The sequence below is a fragment of the Stegodyphus dumicola genome, chromosome 1 (assembly GCF_044657685.1).
Source record: "Stegodyphus dumicola isolate Sdum_Otavi_A_Nest chromosome 1, ASM4465768v1".
Taxonomy (NCBI): Eukaryota; Metazoa; Arthropoda; class Arachnida; order Araneae; family Eresidae; genus Stegodyphus; species Stegodyphus dumicola.
In genome coordinates this window covers 95,416,506-95,432,723 of record NC_140768.1, presented here as the reverse complement: position 1 = coordinate 95,432,723, position 16,218 = coordinate 95,416,506, and the positions used below count along the sequence as shown (strand labels likewise).

Below are 16,218 nucleotides of genomic sequence, written 5' to 3'. Positions count from 1 at the left end.
ATTATTCATTCATAATACAAATCATAACAAATTATAAGTACAGATAGAAAATGAAATTTTATATTTTACGAGAATTTTAGCATATTTGTTTTAAACGTTTCTATATTCTTAAATCATACATTTCCTAAATTTTGATTGCATTTAAATGCATGCTATGTATTACCCCGTTTCCAAATAATATGAAATAAAAAAACCTTAAAAATTAGAAAGTTAATATTGCTGAAGGAACTGCTTTACTATCTTTGCAAAATTACTGTAACTAAATTATCCAGAACTGATAGCCTTAAGTATAATAATACAACTTAATTTGCTCGCCAAATGAATTGTGGACTTCTAATATGTTGCTTTCTGTATTCTGCGGTGTTGTTAGACCTTCTTATTGCTTACATGTATCCCGTGTATTAATGATATTGTATTTCTGGCATGTACCATATTATCAGTACAATAGGCTCAAATTCTAAGTAATTGACAAGGCCCATCAGCTGAACACTGGCGGTTTGACTTCAATTCCTGGAGAAAAGGCTGGTTGCATGGCCATTTTTCCATGTGTAACACGAGTTAGTTAATGCAGTGAGCCACATACACATAATTTAAAACTATTTAAGCATATTTATATGCATCTGTCACAATTCACAACAATATTCAAAACCGTTGGCATTTAAATACACCTAATAAAATGCATAGAAGTTTCTCTATATATTAATGAATAAATTAATTTAAGTAACCCGAAAATTCAAAATAACTTGCATCAAATCAAGAAACACTATAAGTTTCTATACCTATGAAATAATACATTTTGCTGATTATATTTTATTTTGCCTGCATTATTGGTGCATAATGCAATCGCGCAGTGCTTACCAACCATTATACTACATAAATTTAGTTATATTTGAGAAAAAAAAAAAAAAAAAAGAACCGAACGAGTTTCCACAGTCGCGCAAAAGTTTACATTCAGCTTAAATCAATGCAAAAATCTATGTTGATCTAAGGAGAGAAAACTTCAGTGACGTCACAGCCAATAGACAGCGAGAACGCATTTTCGTTTGTTTACCCAAAGTGAGCTAACCTGTTCTTTCTACGGACCTTGGATCCTTACAGACATTTACATATACATCTCCCACATTCTCAGAATATACGACTGAGGCAGTGTCCACTATCCGACCCAAGATCAGTAAAATACTTCTAAAATTAGGATATTTTAGAAACCTTGATCCGACCTTAGTGAAGATGATAAACGTCCGACTATTTGCGCAGAGACGCTTTTGCAGTTGATTGAATGCTATGGCGCAAAATTTGGGAAACACGTTTTTGCACTACTAGTGGGACATCCAGTGGGAACATACAGCACTGCCCGAGTGTCCGTGTGCCTTTGCCAATATTTATATGTATCTCACCACTTATTTAAATATTTTCTATTGTACATTGTAAATTATTGCTTGCTCATATCAGAGTGTTACTTGTATATATTTAAATACATTTCCAATATTCTTGAATTTATATCCTCTCACCAACAGACTCGTACTTACAGTATCTATGTATATGTTTATGTATTTCCTTTGCAGCATTTTCTGTCATTAGCTTGTAACTGTCTACAGAACTTGGACGGAGCTCATTTTGTTAATACTTACCCAGTTTAATACAAATTATCCCGATTCTATACCTTTTGGATCATGATTCTGTATCTTTTATCTGTTTTCTGTTTACTTTTAACATGAATAAGAAAAGCACAACTTCTTCTTCGATCAGGGGTAGGGCCTTCGGCCCAGGCATAAGGCTCCTCTAGACCTAGGTATATAGGACCGAGCTCGGTCGCTCAGTTATATAATGATGGTATTCGCACCAGCGGTTTGTACCGCTGCAAATAGTATCGGCCATTTTTACATATAAAAATGCTTGTGAAACTAGAAATAATAAGTTAAGCCTTGCTTAAGTTTTTATGCAAAGCTTTATAAAATATGACGGTAATTTTTTTTTTTTTTTTTTTTTTTTCTTTTTTGTAGGTGAGGCCAAGATTAGAATTCCATTTTTTGAAAAAGTTCAGAGTTACTCTTTCATCTTTTAATTTTGTAATTTGGCAACAGGTCTTTCTAAAAGTTCCTGATTTTGAATAATATCGATAATTTACGATGAGGAATGGATTTTAATCGATGTAAAAGCGGGATTTGCGTTACTGGAAAGTTGAACTTAATGTCGTCGACATTTTGGTGAAATTTAAACAATAATTTACGCTAACTCTACATCGGTTTATAGGGCATCAGTTTTATCAACAGATTCAGTTTTTAATTTGTTAGTGTGGCACAGAAAAGCCTCCGATTCCTTCTGAAGTTATGGTATATGGTACTACCCATGATGCTTTGTTTAAGCCTAAAGGTGGTTTACATTTGTACATAGTTATGTGTAGTTATTTGATTTCTATTTTGTGCACATGTATCTTTAAACTTGTTAACATGTTACTTTAGTCTATGTAATATATTCTGTTGAGTGAAATTTCTAGCGTGTATGCCTGATTGTCACTTATGTTGTCAACTTTTAACTTGTCTTTTATTTATATTAATTTATCGTATATGAAGTTGTATTTAAGCGAATGAACATCGCTGAAAGAAATCAGATTGTAGTTTGAAATAATTTATAGCTTCCAAATTTTCTTTCCGTACCTCATGTATATTCATTAAAAGAAGGGGAGCAAATATTTTTTGAAGAAGCCGGCATCAACTCGTAAACATTGGTCGTGTGCCGTTTTACTTCCTTGATCTGTATTAGTTTGTAAGTTTTTAGCGTTATGTAAAGTACATGCCTGAAATTTTGTGTATAGTTGAATATTGTTTAACAGCTAAGCCTCATGTATTTCAAATTTTTAACAAAAAATACGAAATTTGTGTAAAATGTGACGAGGAATGCATTTCTTGTGAAAAATATTCTTATATGTTGGCTTCATTATCGGGCATATTATGTAATAAATGTGGATGCCATATTTAAAAATAACCTTCATTTTCTTGGATTTTTTTAATTAAAATTTTTTTATATAATGTGCTCATTTATTCAATAAAGTTACGTATTAAAATGTGCAGTACTTTTTATGAGCAGCCACCATGTTTTGTCACTGAAACTGTGATACGCAGATTTCAAATATCAACAAAGCTCAATCATATGGCTGCTGTAACGAGGAGTCACCGAAAATGTGGTAATAAATTCACTAAAGATCTGCTGACTAATGATAATATAGCTAGTATGCTGATTTGTTGAATTGTTTGTGTCATTGAAGTTAGAACTTGTCTACATGTCTAACAGTAACCAGATCAAGTCCATGAATTTTTTTGCAGCGAAAAGTGCAAGTATTATGATTGAGGTTGCCTTAGGCCTTGGCACCTTATAGATAACATTATGAATTCAAGAGTCTCCCACCCTTCATTCTTTTCTAAAATTTTTGCAAGGGGAGACAGTGATATCCTGCTTTAAAAATGTTATACACTAAGAAATTTCCATGCCTTATTTATGATTCGAACCTGGAAGACGTCTATTATAGTTTACTTTCTATTGATTGTACTAATTGAATGTTGTAATATTAAGGTTTTTTAACCCATTTTTGTGCTCACTGTGTATCCTGCTTTAGTGGGAACATGCTATTTTGTCGTTTAATCAGAGGCTGTTTGGTGTTTAATCATTTTATTAAAAACTCCAATCGTAATTTGTCATATTCAAATTTTTTGTTGAGAGGATGACATATTGTGATAAGGATGTAGAGAAAAAAAAGTTTATGAATCAGTGCTTGCTGAGCAGAAAGTAAACTGTTATGAATGGAGTGTACTGTAAGTCAACTTTGTGTTCTTAAATTTCATTCATTTCACATTATCTGCTTATTAAATTGCAGTCATTAAACTGTAAATTTTTTTTAAGTTGCCATCTTTACCTCCCCCATTTCAACATGTGGTGAAATGACATATTTTCTAGTATACACATATACAAACTTGTGTGGGTCAATTTGCTGAACAGTATTCAGTGCCTGTAAAAATGCAAGTATGGGCCACAGAATTTTGTATTTTTCTAAAATTTCTTAGTTTCTTCAAAAATGCATTTTATTATTATTTATGAACAGAACAATATCTATAAGTAGCAGTGATAGTCAAACAAATGTTTTTTTGCCAAATCACAAAGTTAATATGAGTTGGCAACTTTTCGTGGGATATATGGATAGTCATAAATTCCATAATTTTTATTTTGTGATGTAAAATTATATAAGTAATGATCGACGAAGTGGGATAGAAAACATACCAAACTTCTGTTATTAACGGCCACCAGTGGCCGAGTAGCTAAAGCTGCTTGCAATTCAGTGTGGATTTAAATACAAAGAAATTGGCTGATTAATTTAATAGATTTTCCTATGTGACTGTGAGCCAATATATATAATTCTTTATAGGGTTAATCTTTGGATTATGGTAACTTGGCGATTTTTTGGCGACCAACCCTGCTGCAGCAACCTGCTAGTTTTTATTTGGATGCCATTTTGTTTTCACAAAGTAAAGGCATTTTTTTTTTTTTTTTCATCTCAACATTTTTTTCCAACAATCTGCTAGAGCTGAATTACGCTTATGGAACAGAAGTGCTTAATCATGACGAAGATTAGGTGCGAAATTGGGAGAAAGTGCAGAATTGCAAACTGCTTGCCGTGTTTTTAAGAATTGCACATACACGGTATCCATGTGCATGTCGACCTATTTTCACTTAAAATAACATCCCAGAATTGCACAAAAATGTCATTGCGCACACTCTTGACTTTATCCATGTACACTGCTAAAGACCTAGCTAGTAGTAACCTTTATCGACTTACCAAAATGTCGCCAAAACTACCTGTTAGATTTTCCAAAGATTAGCCTTTTATAAAAAGGAAAAAATTAGTATTCAGTTCGGTATTTATACAGCATATGGAATAAATATAGGGAACAGCTTGAGTATAGGACCCCATTGGCGATTTTTTGGCTTGGAGACCCAAAATGTCGTCAAGCCATGGAAAAGCCGTTAAAATTGAAAACACAAGTTAGAAAGCACGTTTTAACCAGAAAAATTTTTAGAATATATGTTTAAACAGCAAATTTGAAGGTACATAAGTAAGTAGGGGCACATTTTAAGTAGTAATATTGAAAATAGATGTTAGAATGCACATTTTAACAAGAAAAATTTTAAATACAAATTTAGAATATATATTTAAACAGTGAAACTGAAAATAAATAAATAACGGCATATTTTTAGCAGTCATACTGAAAATACAAATTACAAGCTGTAAAATTGAAAATAGGAGCTCAAAATACATGTTTAAATTAAAAATAGGAGTTAAGAATGCATCTTTAAATTAAAAGTAAAGAAAAGTTTGAAAATACACAAGTACATGGAGGCATATTGTAAGCAGCAATATTGAAAGTGCAAGTGATAAAACTGAAGCAAGTTATAAAACTGAAACCAGGAGTTCAGAATACATGTTTAAATTAAAAATAAAAGAAATGCTGGAAAGTTAGTAAAGTTTACAAAATCATGATAAATTTACAAAGAAATCCTATACTCTGCCCAGTTTATGTCCCTTACAATTTCGAGAAATTTGTTCAATGCAACAATATTTTGCTCCTTCAAAGAAAATGTCACTTTCCAGTTTAAAACACGCGGGAATGTGACAGAATTGCTGAAGTGGAATATTCTAGAATTTGCTGGGTTACCAGAAAAATAACCGTCCAAAAAGTGCGCAAAGCCAAAAGTCGCCAATGGGGTCCTATACACAAGCTGTACCAAATATAGATAATAATCGAGTACAATGGGCATCATTGTAAATAATGTGTTAAAAAGTGACATGTTCCTTGTCATGCTATAAAATAAGGAGCATTTTTTGTCAAGAAAAATTACTGCAGTTTATCAAAGAAGTTTAATAGTCATCAGTCATTATGATACTGTTAAATATTAAAAATAAGGCATTAAGTACTTATCCTCTGTTTTCACGTAGTATCTCATATATTTGTATTAAAATGTGATTTAAATGCTGATATATTAATTCTGTTTTAATCAATTTAGGTAATCCATCTGGCAGTTTGAAAATTTGTCTTTCAAGATAAGAAATTTGTGCAAGTAACCACTGGATTAAAATGTAAGCTGTCTCAGAATTTTTATTATATGTGTAAGTTTTATTATTTGCCAACAATAATATACATGAAATTTGAAAAATGAGGGCAAAAAAGTCAGATTAACCTTATATAAATTAATTACTGTATAAAGTTATTTTCTTTAATGTTAAATAATTTAGTTAGGCATAAAACATAGTTGCTATCTTTACTCGCATATTTCCCCTGTTTTTTACTAATTTTATTAGAAGATTATAGTCCAGTCAGCAAGTGAAGCAAAATTGCGCCAAATCTGATAACCTCTTGGCTTAAATACGAATCGATGCTTTCCGATCATTTATTGCTCATTTACTGCTTATCACAATTTCTTAAATTTCATGATAAAACGATTTACTCCATTTTGCTACTGTCTTAAAAATGGTATATGATATTATGAAAACTTTAAATATTGTTGATCCTGTAAAATATGTAGTTCAAATACTGTAATTAAAGTGCAGAATTGCCCGCTTTTTTGTTGGGCGCTTTTTACAAGAGTAAGAACAATTGGATTTTTGTTAATTTTCTTTGACTTTTTAAGTGAAAATAAGTCGATGTGTATATGGGGAGTGCACATTACTATTTTTGTGCAATTCTGGGATTTTTTTTAAAGAGAAAATAGGTCAATGTGCACATGGATACCAAGTATATGTGCAATTCTTAAAAACGCGCCAAACAGTGGGTGATTTTGCACTTCTCCCTTTTTTGTTGTTTTACTTGAAGTCCTGTTTTAGGTATTTTTGCATGTTTACAGGTTGTTTAGATATTTTTGCATGTTTAAATGATCTATTTCTTTTGCATATTTATAGAATTAATTCAAATTTGCAAACATCTAATATGGCAATATGATGAGTTAGCAATTTTCTAAAATGTGCGAAAGCAACCAACTTGGCAAGTTTTTGAAAATGCGCCAAATTGGACCATAATATCCAGTTTTCTTGACTGAATTGTAAATCGGAGTTAGAACTAAATTTCCCAGGTATATCTTTATTATAGTGACCCCAAGATTGAATCGCTAATTGACTGAGATATCTCACATACATTTTGCCACATGTTCTTTTACCTTGCTGCATGTTACATCGCAGTTAATTATCGATTCAATTTTGTGGGTTGCTGTAGTAAGGAAGTGTCATTTCCTGTAATTTTTTAAATAGCATGAAAGGTTCTTCTATTCAAGCGTCACATACTTATGTGAAATGACATTTTCATTTTTAATGCTTATTAAGTTCAAATTTTGCTCAGTATTGAAAACACTGAAGATGCTTTTTGCCCTGCTGCTGTCAAAGATTGCAACAAGATTTAATTTTTTATGCATTGAACTGGAGTTGTCTCATTAAAATGTGTTTTTCTTTCATTAATTTTTGTGTACCTGAGAAAAACGTAGAATTACATCTTTTTATGTATATATTGCTTATCAAAGAGATAAATTACTGATGGGAAAATAAATTTTTGTTTCTTTATTTTGTATTTAATATCTGTGATCAAGAAAATAATCAAAAATTATGTAAATGAATTATATTTAAACTTGGATGATAAAAAGGGATCATGAATGGAAAAAGTTTAAGTTGTTTAAGAAAAGAAAGTGTTTTAGAGTATCCTGGTGAATGAAATTTGAAATTTAATTATGTTATACTATCTTATCTTTGTAATTATCTGTGATTGATATGAATAATAGTGTATGATCACTGTAGATTTTTTATTATTATTAAAAAAATACAATTAATGGCTATTTATTTAAGGTTATGCAGAGAATTTTTGTTATTCAGCACACAATTCAGAAAATGCACACTTCTTCCTTATGATGGTAGACAATAACCTGCTTTAATTGTTGCGTAAGTATCATGTTATTTAAATTTTCTTAAGGTAATATAACTTTCTAAACAACATTAAAAAAAATTTGTCCCTGTTGTTTAATTCTAAGCTTTATGTATGTATTAAATAGGTTTGTATTGTTTCTAAGTGCAGTTGTGAAGTTCATCTATTTTTTCAACATGGCGAAGATTATAGGTATGTTTATTATGTACTATAATGTATTATTACATGCAATTTTTTGGGTTGTTGTTGTTTATTTAAAGAGGGAAAGGTGGTATTTCCTACATAGTCTTTTAACACTCTCATAATTTTATGCCATACTTAGAAAGCAAATCACTAATAGTTTTTTATTTTAATGTACCAAAATTTTATCTGTTCTGTGTGTTTGTGTGTGTGTGCATTCATTTTCAATTTAAATAATAATTATAAAACTTTTATCAAATTCTGTTAAAATGTTTGCTGCTTTAAATTTAGAAATTAAACTTGTTAATCCATATTAAAAATAATTTTAGTAATTGAAATTTTTTATTTACATATTTGTGCAGTTGACTTAATTCATTTTGGGTATTTTTTTAATAAAAGAAGGAAATATAACTTAAAACTATCTTTTCCATACACATGTTTGACACTTTATTTATTAATTTATCTCCAATGATCAAACAGTAAATCTATTTATGAATAGATTTTATTTATTTTGTTTCATTACAATCATCTTCATCTTCAGAATATATTCAAGGAATTGTTCCATCTAGTAACTTTGCAGCTGAATACCATATTCTTGCATACGTTTTTCCGGAATTTCTTCCATTGCTGGCAGATCCACAAGTTCATATTTTATAATTAAAAAGAAAAAAAAAAAAAAAAAACTAGGACTATTTGTGTATAAAATTTGTTGGAATTTGGAACAAATGAACAAACAAAAAGAAATGTGTAAAAAAAAAAAAAATGGCAAAACTGCTTGTTAAAGCTTGAAGAATTATTATTCATGTAGCTGTAAATAGTATATTCTGACAGTATGGGCACATAAAAGTTTAATGAATTGGTATGTTAATAGTTGTTAGTGTTATACTGTGACAGTTTGAACCAAAATGCTCGTTAAAGTTTGAAGAATTTTATACACATGGCTGTCAGTGGTATATTCTCACATATTGCTGACATCTGTCAAGTTGTTTGTGTTAATATTTATGTAGCAAACTTTTATTGCTGAAAGTTAAAATGTTATTGAAATTATTATTAATATCTCTATATTAGTAAAACATAACATGAAATAGAATTAATTGTTATATTTCATTGCAGATCAAGTTCTTTGAGTAAATGCTTATTACAGGGTTCGTAGAGGTCCTTATAAGTGCTTATATTTGAAAATAAAATATAAGGCCCTTATAGGTGCTTACTTTTTCTTTAAAGCCCTTATTTTTTTGTTTTTAGTGCTTATTTTTTTTGCTTTTAGTGCTTTTTTTTTTTTTTTTTGTAATGAACGTGCTATTTTTCCTGTTACCAAAGCCGAAACTAAATAAACAACTCTTTCTAATATGGAATGTCAGATGGTGAATCATACTCCCGGAAATAGCTTTTCCCCTTTCTCTGCATTAACATAACCTCTGGTGTGCACGAATAGTACAGACAGGTGCCCGTCGTTCTATTGGTCAAAGAAATGCGAAAGCAGTAGAAAATTCCAGTACATTACGCATTCTTTTCCTCCCCAAATACTTTCAATGTAGCTCCCAATTTAATTAAACTCTGCTAACAGTTGAGCCGCGATCAGACGGCACTAAACTCGTTGGAAATGTCCAGGACTACTGCATGTTATAAGATGAAATATGGGCTCGCAAAAACTATTAAGGAAAATATCATTAAAACTTTAAAGGAGACTCCATTTTCTCTAAATTTGGATGAAAGTACTAGCAATGCTCAAAAAAGTATACTGGCAATATTGGTGCAGTTTTATGACAACAATCAAAATGAAGTTGTAGTTCATCATTTTGCATCTCTAAAGATGGAATCTTGCAATTCAGAAGCTGTTTTTAAAGCAGTTGTTAATACTATTGAAGATAATAATATTCCATGGGCAAACTTAATTAGTGTATTAATGGACTCATGTAACACCATGCGTGGAAAAAAAAAAGGATGTTGAAACCAGACTACCATGAAACAAAGCACCCCACTTATTAGATATTGATGGTGACACATGTCACACAGCTAATAACTGTGCAAAAAAAAAAAAAAAAAAAAAAAAATCCTTCATGTTTTGATAGATACTCAGAAGATTTGTTTGATGACATCTATTTTGATATGAAAAGCTGCAGTAAAAGAGAAAATTTTTTCAAAATCTGTGAATCCCTTGCCATTAAAAAACTTAAGCCCTTGAAGAGACCAGACCATAGGTGGGTGTACATTTTATGTATTTTAGAAAGAATCAAAGATCTGTGGGATGTTCTTATTGCATTTTATTTTCACTACTTGGATAAAACTGATAAAGGGGATTATTTTTCTTATGTTGAAACTGTATACAATAAAAGAAATATTTCTGCAGCTCAGAAAAAAATTGTTGAAGGGGTGTATTCTTGCTTGCATTCCCAACAACTACTAAATGGGTTATTTGTTATGCAAAAGAAAACTTTATTGCATATGGCATTATATTCAGCAGTATTACCAGAGTTCAACACATATATTAAATTATTTGAAACAAAACAAAAAAAAAAAAAAAAAAAAAAACCAATGCTTCATTTAATACATTCCAGTATTTATAAATTGATGGCAAAAATTTTCTCTTTTTTTTTTTATGAAGCCAGAAAATATAGAGTGCACATCTTATAATGATTTATTAAAGGTTGATGTCACAAATCCAGAATTCCATCTACCTAGCAAAGTAATATTTACTGGTGCAGAAGCTTCCACTCTCCTGAAGAAATTATCAAAAAATCATCCAATAGCAAAAAAATTCCAAATTTCTCTGATGAAAGCTTATACTAATACAGCACAGCATATGAAACAGAAATTACCCCTTAAAAATTCATATCTAATTAGTTTTACAGCATTAGATCCAGAGCTAAGAGGTAAAACCAGTACAATATTAACTTTTGAAAAATTATCATCTTTTATGTCCCATATTTTTAGTGATAATGAAAAGTCAAAAGTAGAAGCTGAAATAAGGTTATACCAGAGTGATATTGATATCACCAAAGAAATGCTCTACACATCTGATGAAAGTGGAAATCAAGTCAAGTGTACAATTGATAAATATTGGTCTAAAGTTTTTAATTTAAAAGATGATTTCACAAATGATTATAAGTATCCTACATTGGCTAAATTGGTCAAAGCCTGCCTTAGCTGCTTCCATGGCCCATTAGTGGAAAGTGCATTCAACTTAATGGATACACTTGTCACTGACTATAGAACCTCTCTTGAGATTGATCCCTAGATGCAGTGCAGACTATTAAATATGATTTAATGGCTTCTAAAGAAACCTCATGTGAAAAATATGGTTCAAAAAATCCAGTGACTGATCCAATTCACAAAGATCTCTTACTGAATATGAACAGAAGTTGGAAAACACATCAAGAAGACTTAAAAACATGTATTTCAGATGAGTCACGTATAAAAGTCTCTGAAAAACTTTCTACATTAGCAGAAAAGCAAACTGCTTCTACCTCTGCATGTGCAGTTCTCGAGGAAATTTCTTCAACTGTAAATGAGGAAAATAAAAGTCAACCTTCCTGCAATTATGAAGTTCACCACAAAAGAAAGACAAGCCCACAAACATCAGAAAATTAAAAAAAGCAGCAGAAATTAGATAATTCTTTTTTAAAGAATTAATTCAGGTAATTAAAAATATGTACATAAAATGTAGTAGTTTATATGTTTGAAAATTTTTGGTTATTAATTTTGCAAAAAAAAGTAATTCATTGAACTTTTATAATTAGGTTATTCAATATTTCATAATTGTAATTTTTCATTTCTCTTCCCCCTTCTCGAAACTCCAAAATGTTGGTAGTAAGTCCGTAAAAGTTTCAGGGGATTTTTTGGGGTCCCACAAACACCGCTGGTGAAATATTACTTAATGAGTGGTAAATAAGATGATGAAAGAAATATGTAATAAACATAAAAATGCAATCTTTACATAAACTATGCATATGAGAAAAATATTTACACCAAATATATATGTAGATAGAAGTTAGCACTTTTTATTGCAGTCTATATGATAAAGATGTTCTATAATAATAACCAATGCAGAATTTTATTTAAAGTGAACTTTACTAATTTACTTTCGTATACATTTAGTGCATTAAATTTCACATTTAATAAATGCTCAGTCTTAAATATACTGCCTACACAAGAAATACTCATCAAACAGAGTGAATTTATTGTATTCACAACGAGTATATTCAATTTATTCACATATAATTTTTAATGTTAACAATGGATATAATCAAATCATATGTATTCTGAATCTTACACTTTAAAAATCAAAAGAATACAAGCACTGAAATAAGAAAACACTAGATTCATAGCAACACTTTCAGTCATTCTCAGTTCAATTAAAAAAAATATACACTTGAATTCTCTTAATCCACATAATATGCTGTGAACATCAATCCTAATATTAATGCGTGATAAAAATCTCGAAAGTGAAATGTCAACGATTAATCAAACTCAGAAGACGAAAGCACTGCGAGATTTTCTACTATTACACCATATATTTATAATTGCGAGACAAATACAAATTAAAACGTAAACACCATACGATCATTTGCACGAAGATTTAGCCTCACAAGAGCAATAGCAGCTCATTGGTCCATTTTCGAAACCCCTCTGTGGCTACACTGATGTCCACTTGTGAAATATGCTTATGGCGCATGTATTGCGCAATAACGTGATATTTTGCAGAGATAATTAATTTTGATGTTTTGTCCGAGATTTGTTTATGAACACTTAAAAGAGTTTTACTCTGCTTGCTAAACAGAATATTTTTCAATTCCATTGGTTTATTTTTATATGATGCTCGTATCGAAATGTCAAAAGCATTTATTTAGCGGAAAAATTTACAGAGCGGCTACAGTCTACCCCCCTCCTCTTTTTCAAGTTACGCTCGACTGTCCGAATATTGGCCAATTTCCAACTATGCGGGTTAGTTAAGCATTTGGATGACTGCATGAAGCAAATTTCTGTCTTCTGATTTCAGAAATGTTCCTCTTTTTTACTTAAATTACTTTGCTTGCAGTATCTGTTAAGGGAAAACTGATATACAATGAAAATTTAGAAAATATTCAGAATTTAGATTTAAATTATTTAAATATCAATATGTGTGGAAAAATAAATTGTATTTATTATTAGGTTCCAAGTGAGTACAACAAATATGCCTTATTATTATTTATTTTCTCTATTTTGAACTGAAATTTCATCATTAAATCTTGTAATATAGTTCTGCATAGTTTTTTTTTTTTTTTTTCCTAGCATTCTAAACTAGTTCTGTAAATTGAACTGTTATTTGAAATTTAAAAAAAAAAAAAAAAAATATTTTTCATGGTTGAAGTAATGCTTATTCTCTCTTAATAAATACTGCATTTATCATATTTTAAATTACAAGTCTAATTTTTAAGGTTATGCAGTTGTGTATAATGTAATTAGACAGGTGCTTATTATTTTTTATTATTATTTTTTTTTTCTTAAAATTTGCTTGAAAAGTGCTTATAGATGCTTATTTTTTTAACTAAAATGTGGCTATGAACCCTGTATTATTACAAATTAGTCTTCTTTGGAGGCCATCTTCCCTCCTTTTATACTGTGCTTAAGTTTTGCAATTTCAGTGAATTCTTGAGGTTAAACAACTTGTAATTATGCTATGCTTTTTTTTAAATGTCTGTATTACTATTGAATGAAAAGTCCCGCCCCCTTTCCTAGTCAATTATCCTAAAAGTTGTTATTTATTATAGACTAGCAGGGAATGTATACTTTTAAAAACAAAATGACATAAGTGCTATTAGTTCCACAATTTATAATTTAAAATTTTGTTTGGTATGTAACCATTATGTACCTGCACACATTTTAACAGTACTTTTATAATATGTGTGTTTAATTATTCTCAGTTACACATATGCACACGTGCTTCTTGATGGTGATATGCGTTGACTTCTCTTTCACAGCGCGCAAAAGTGTGACAGGTGCATAACGGAAAAGTACTTATTTCTAGTTGCATTCTGATAAATTTGATTTTGCTCAACTTTTAATTTTGAATAAAAAAATTTTTTACTGTCCTTAAATACAATAGTGACCTGAAATATGTAATAAATGTGCAGCAAAGCTGAAGCATGCTTACGCCATTTTGCACTCATGATCAAGTTCATAAGGCTCTAAAGATAATTTATAATAAAATTTAATAATCTGAAAAATAATGACTGAATGGATATAAACAAATTTGGATTCTGACACAGTTGCATAGCACATTTGTTCTCGTTGTTTATATGGTTGCGTATACACACTGCCATTTATCTGTTAGATTTTGTGTATTTTCCTTGTATTTGAGTCTCCAAAGGAATTTTCATTCTGCCGCACCATTACAATCATCATCGTCTTCCAATTAATGTTAACATGGTATCTTGCTTCAAAAATGCCTCTTTCAATAATAATTTAGAGGTTTTACATAACATTAGCATTAATATTAATTTTTAAAAATTTCTATTATCTCTTGTTTAAATTTATTTTTATATTATATTGTAGTTTGAATTAAATGAACACATAATTTTTTACTTACTATTGTAGGGACATTATTATGGTGAACTTGCATTAATATGACTTTTCAGTCTAGTGGCTCATCCTGACAGAATTAATGCAGTTTCCTTTCAGTAAAAATTGATGCCAAAATTGCATTCTAGAAATCTCCTCGATTGTATGAATAAGATAAAATGTGAATTTCTTGATTGATACAAATAATTCTCTTCGAAGGCAACAAGCCTCAACAACACAAGCCAAAAAGGTGTTTGTTCTGGGCCTTTTGAGCCCATTGGCAGCATCACAAAGTGCAGTTTGACTAACAAAAAGATCATACTTTGTATCTGGTGAGATTGCTGTCATATTATCCACAAAAGAGTACCTGGACAAACCTTCGACAGTAAGGTATACAACAAGATAAAGATGCTATCAAGGAAAAACGTCGAACTGAGTTCCGCTGCAAAAAGGTAATATTCTATCAAGATAATAATGCAAGGCCACATGTGTTTGCATTCACTGGCTGGACTCGATTGTGATCTTTTGCCCCATATAGCCCCGGCATACTCTTTTAGACTTCTACTTTTTTCTCCCCTGCAGCTACATCTTACTGGTGCTATCTTCCATTCTATGCAGGATATCTGAAATGAGGTTGATATGTGTTTGCTTCCACTGCCACCAGTTTTCTGTGAAGGCTTTAAAAAACTACCAAAATGTTCACAAAAAAAATCATGGATTTAGGTGGTGAATTCTACTTCCCACTAAAGATACTGTTTTCGGTTCCCCTCCCTTAATTTTACTGAGACCTTTTTTGGCGGAAAACTTTCGTTATTACCAAATATTACCACCAGTTAAAGCCTTTATTTTATTATAATTATTGTTACCATCGTAATTGTTCATTTAGTAGTTTGTGTATTTTTCATTAGAAATCCAAATTACAATCAGATTTAACCTAAAAACAACGGTAAAAATACATTTACAGGTTTTGATTGGCGGTACTTGGACACCAAGATTGTGCAGTACTTTGACTTGTTATTTTGGCTTTGTGTAGTGCCGATTTACGCACCAAAAATTGCCGCTATGCAAAGCCAAACTAACAAGTCAGAGAATTGCACAAACTCTGTACAGATCAACACTTAAAAAAAAATCAGAGAATTGCACAAACTGGGCATTGCACATTACCTTTGTCCATGCACACATGGATCTATTTTCACTTAAAAAGTCCCAAAGGAGCACCCAATTCTATACTAGAACCAAACAAAAAACATGTAATCTCAATAAACTATATTTTAAATCAAACAAAAAAGTAACAAAAAAGGAAATTCATCTTATACCATCTAAGCACTACACAAATGAAATATCCACTTACTGTATTTAGAAATTTCTATGTCTTTAGTCCGTAGCATACAAAATTCCTTAACAGCATTCAAAACCTTTCCTCTAACCATGTTTCCTTTCTAATGGAACGATGTATATGATGAGCATTTGATTCTTTCTTGCAACAAACCCATTCAAAGCCATCTGAACAATCTATATGTTCGATCATATGCATTTCCTTCATACAAAC

General features: G+C 30.6%; 1 protein-coding gene across 3 annotated transcripts in view; it reads left to right on the top strand.

The window, feature by feature from the left end:
* Positions 1-2,134: 2,134 nt before the first annotated feature.
* Positions 2,135-16,218, top strand: part of LOC118195446 (uncharacterized) — a 96,444-nt gene continuing 82,360 nt past the window's right edge. For 2 of the 3 annotated variants that reach the window (XM_085817879.1, XM_085817877.1), the window contains exons 1-4: positions 2,135-2,370; positions 6,052-6,124; positions 7,874-7,966; positions 8,077-8,141. In XM_085817879.1, coding sequence (XP_085674005.1) covers positions 8,126-8,141 — 16 coding nt within the window. In that variant the 5' untranslated portion in view covers positions 2,135-2,370; positions 6,052-6,124; positions 7,874-7,966; positions 8,077-8,125. Of the gene's footprint in view, positions 2,371-2,418; positions 2,764-6,051; positions 6,125-7,873; positions 7,967-8,076; positions 8,142-16,218 lie in introns of those variants that run through there. The other variant, XM_085817878.1, reaches the window with a different exon arrangement.